At 62.1% G+C, this 2,287-nt stretch overlaps 1 protein-coding gene across 1 annotated transcript in view; it reads left to right on the forward strand.

Moving 5' to 3' along the window:
• Positions 1–114: 114 nt before the first annotated feature.
• The window catches only part of MAPK8IP1 (mitogen-activated protein kinase 8 interacting protein 1), a 6,345-nt gene continuing 4,172 nt past the window's right edge, over positions 115–2,287 (forward strand). Inside the window, exons 1-3 of the mRNA XM_010295307.1 lie at positions 115–171; positions 740–821; positions 1,030–1,905. Of these exons, the coding sequence (XP_010293609.1) occupies positions 115–171; positions 740–821; positions 1,030–1,905 (1,015 nt within the window). The remainder of the gene's footprint in view (positions 172–739; positions 822–1,029; positions 1,906–2,287) is intronic.

Consider the following 2,287-nt stretch of genomic DNA (forward strand, 5'->3'; position numbering starts at 1 on the left):
GAAAGGACGGGGCTGCTCCTGCGCTGCTGGTAATAGCTGCAAGGCTGGTGATAAGGCCATGGGAGAATCCAGGGAGTCCCAGCAGGGCTTTGTACTTGAGCAAAAACTAGCGGCATGGAAAATGCCACTGCTGGAGGAGAAACACCCGGTGCCTCGCAGGACGGGCTGGGGGTGGGTGGCCAGGGAGACCTTGGGGGTGGAGGAAAGGATCAGGGCCGGGGCTGGGGCTGCAGCAGGCAGGGTGGGGACCTGGTGGCATTTGGTCCCCGGGCCTCTCAGTGAGGCTGAGCGCATGTTCCCCACACACGCATGTGCACATGCGTGGATGGCCACCCAGGGCACAGCACCCACAGAAACTCACCCGAGCACAGGCAGCCTGATCCTGCCTCTCCTCTGCAGCTGGTTGGGTTTGATGTCTGCTAGTGAACTCTATACATGCGTGTGCATGTATGGATTTGTGTCCGTTCATATATGTGTGTGCATATGTACACCCCTATATACACCCTCCCGGCTGGCTCCTTGCCCACCCTGCTTAGGCCACCACACCAGCTCTCGCAGTGGCAGTGTGGCGAGATGTGGGGCTAGTGGGGGGGTCCCCCCGAGCACCGCACACCCCAGCGTGCCCTGGCGAGGGGGGCGCCGGGAAGGGTGCTGCGGACCCAGGGAGGGATGGGTGCCACCACTGTGCCACGTGCTGTTTACTGTTCGGGCTACAAGGCAGCTTTGTTTTTCTCCTCAGGACACTCTGAATAACAACTCTCTGGGGAAAAAGCACAGTTGGCAGGAGCGGGTGTCCCGGTCGTCATCCCCTCTGAAAACGGGTAAGTTCTCGGCCCATTGGCTATGGGCAGCTCCTTGTGCCCTTTCGTGGCTCTCGGGAGCCTGGGGCAAGTGGTGCCAGAGCAGGAGGTTGGGGGAAGACATCCCACGTGGATGCAGGGTACATGTCTGTCTTGAGGCTGGCCACCTTCTCTGGCAGGGAGCATCACTCTCTGCGGGGCTGTCAATGCTGCTCTCCTCCCCCACCAGGTGAGCAGACCCCTCCCCACGACCACGTTTGCCTGAGTGATGAGGTCAATCACCAAAACAGCACAACCTCCACCAAAGACCGGGGCACATCCACAGAGAGCCCGTGCCGGCGCACAGCAGCCACCCAGATGGCACCCACCTGCGTCACCTCGTCCCGGCCACCCGAGAAGCACCAGGCTACCAGCCGGCCCCCACCGCATGGTGCCAGCGTGGTGGTGGTGACGACGAGGGTCCCCGAGGCCCACCGGGACCGCATCCGCTACCAGACGGACGTGAGGCTGGAGGCCACAGAGGAGATCTACCTGACGCCTGTACAGAAGAACTCGGACCCTCTGGAGACCGACAAGCCGTTCCTGTCTCAGTCCAGTGAGAACCGCATGTCCATCAGCTCCGACATTGACACCTCTGGCTATTCGGGCCTGGCAGGGAAAACCAATCCCTCCATTAGTGAGGAGGATGAGGTGCTGGACTACATGTCCTCCCCTGACAAGACGAACCTGCCCAGGGCCTCCTGCGGCAGTGGGAGCGGTGGCTCCCGGCCGGGGCACAACCTTCAGAGAGCCTCGGTGAGTTCGGACACCAGCGCCCTCTCCTATGACTCGGTCAAGTACACACTGGTGGTAGATGAGAATGTGCAGCTGGAGCTGGTCAGCCTCAAGCAGTGCTACTCGGGCTACAGTGACGAGAGCGACTCGGCCACTGTCTATGACAACTGCGTCTCCTCGCCCTACGAGTCAGCCATCGGCGAGGAGTATGAGGAGGACGCGCTGAAGCGCGACTCGGTCTGCCTCTCTGAGGACTCCACCCCTGAGGCGGACATCCACTTCTCCAAGAAGTTCCTCAATGTCTTCATGAGTGGCCGGGCACGCTCCTCCAGTGAGTGCTGGGTGCCGGGGGGAGGTGGGCTGGTGGCTGCCCGTCCCTGGTATGAAGCTGAGGGCACTCTGAGCCCCACAGCGAGGTGGAGAGCCACCAGCAGGCACCAGCCCCAGCTCTGCTTGCTGCAGCCTGTGGCTTCATTCCTGGTGGCCGGGGAGGTGTGGGAGGCTTGGAAGAGCCTTGCAGCCTGCAGGTGGGGGATGGCTGGAGGTGTTTCAGGCTGCTTTTTTGGCTAGCCTGAGCTTTGTCATGCTGAGGGGAAGGCTGGGTGGTCTTGCTGGTGGACAGCATCCCTCCTGGAGTATCCCCCTCCTCCCTGAACCCAGAGGAGCACCGGGGCTGGTGGCATGCCCTGGCAGGCAGGGCTTCCTGTGGCACG

Source organism: Phaethon lepturus, unplaced genomic scaffold (assembly GCF_000687285.1).
Source record: "Phaethon lepturus isolate BGI_N335 unplaced genomic scaffold, ASM68728v1 scaffold23819, whole genome shotgun sequence".
Taxonomy (NCBI): domain Eukaryota; kingdom Metazoa; phylum Chordata; class Aves; order Phaethontiformes; family Phaethontidae; genus Phaethon; species Phaethon lepturus.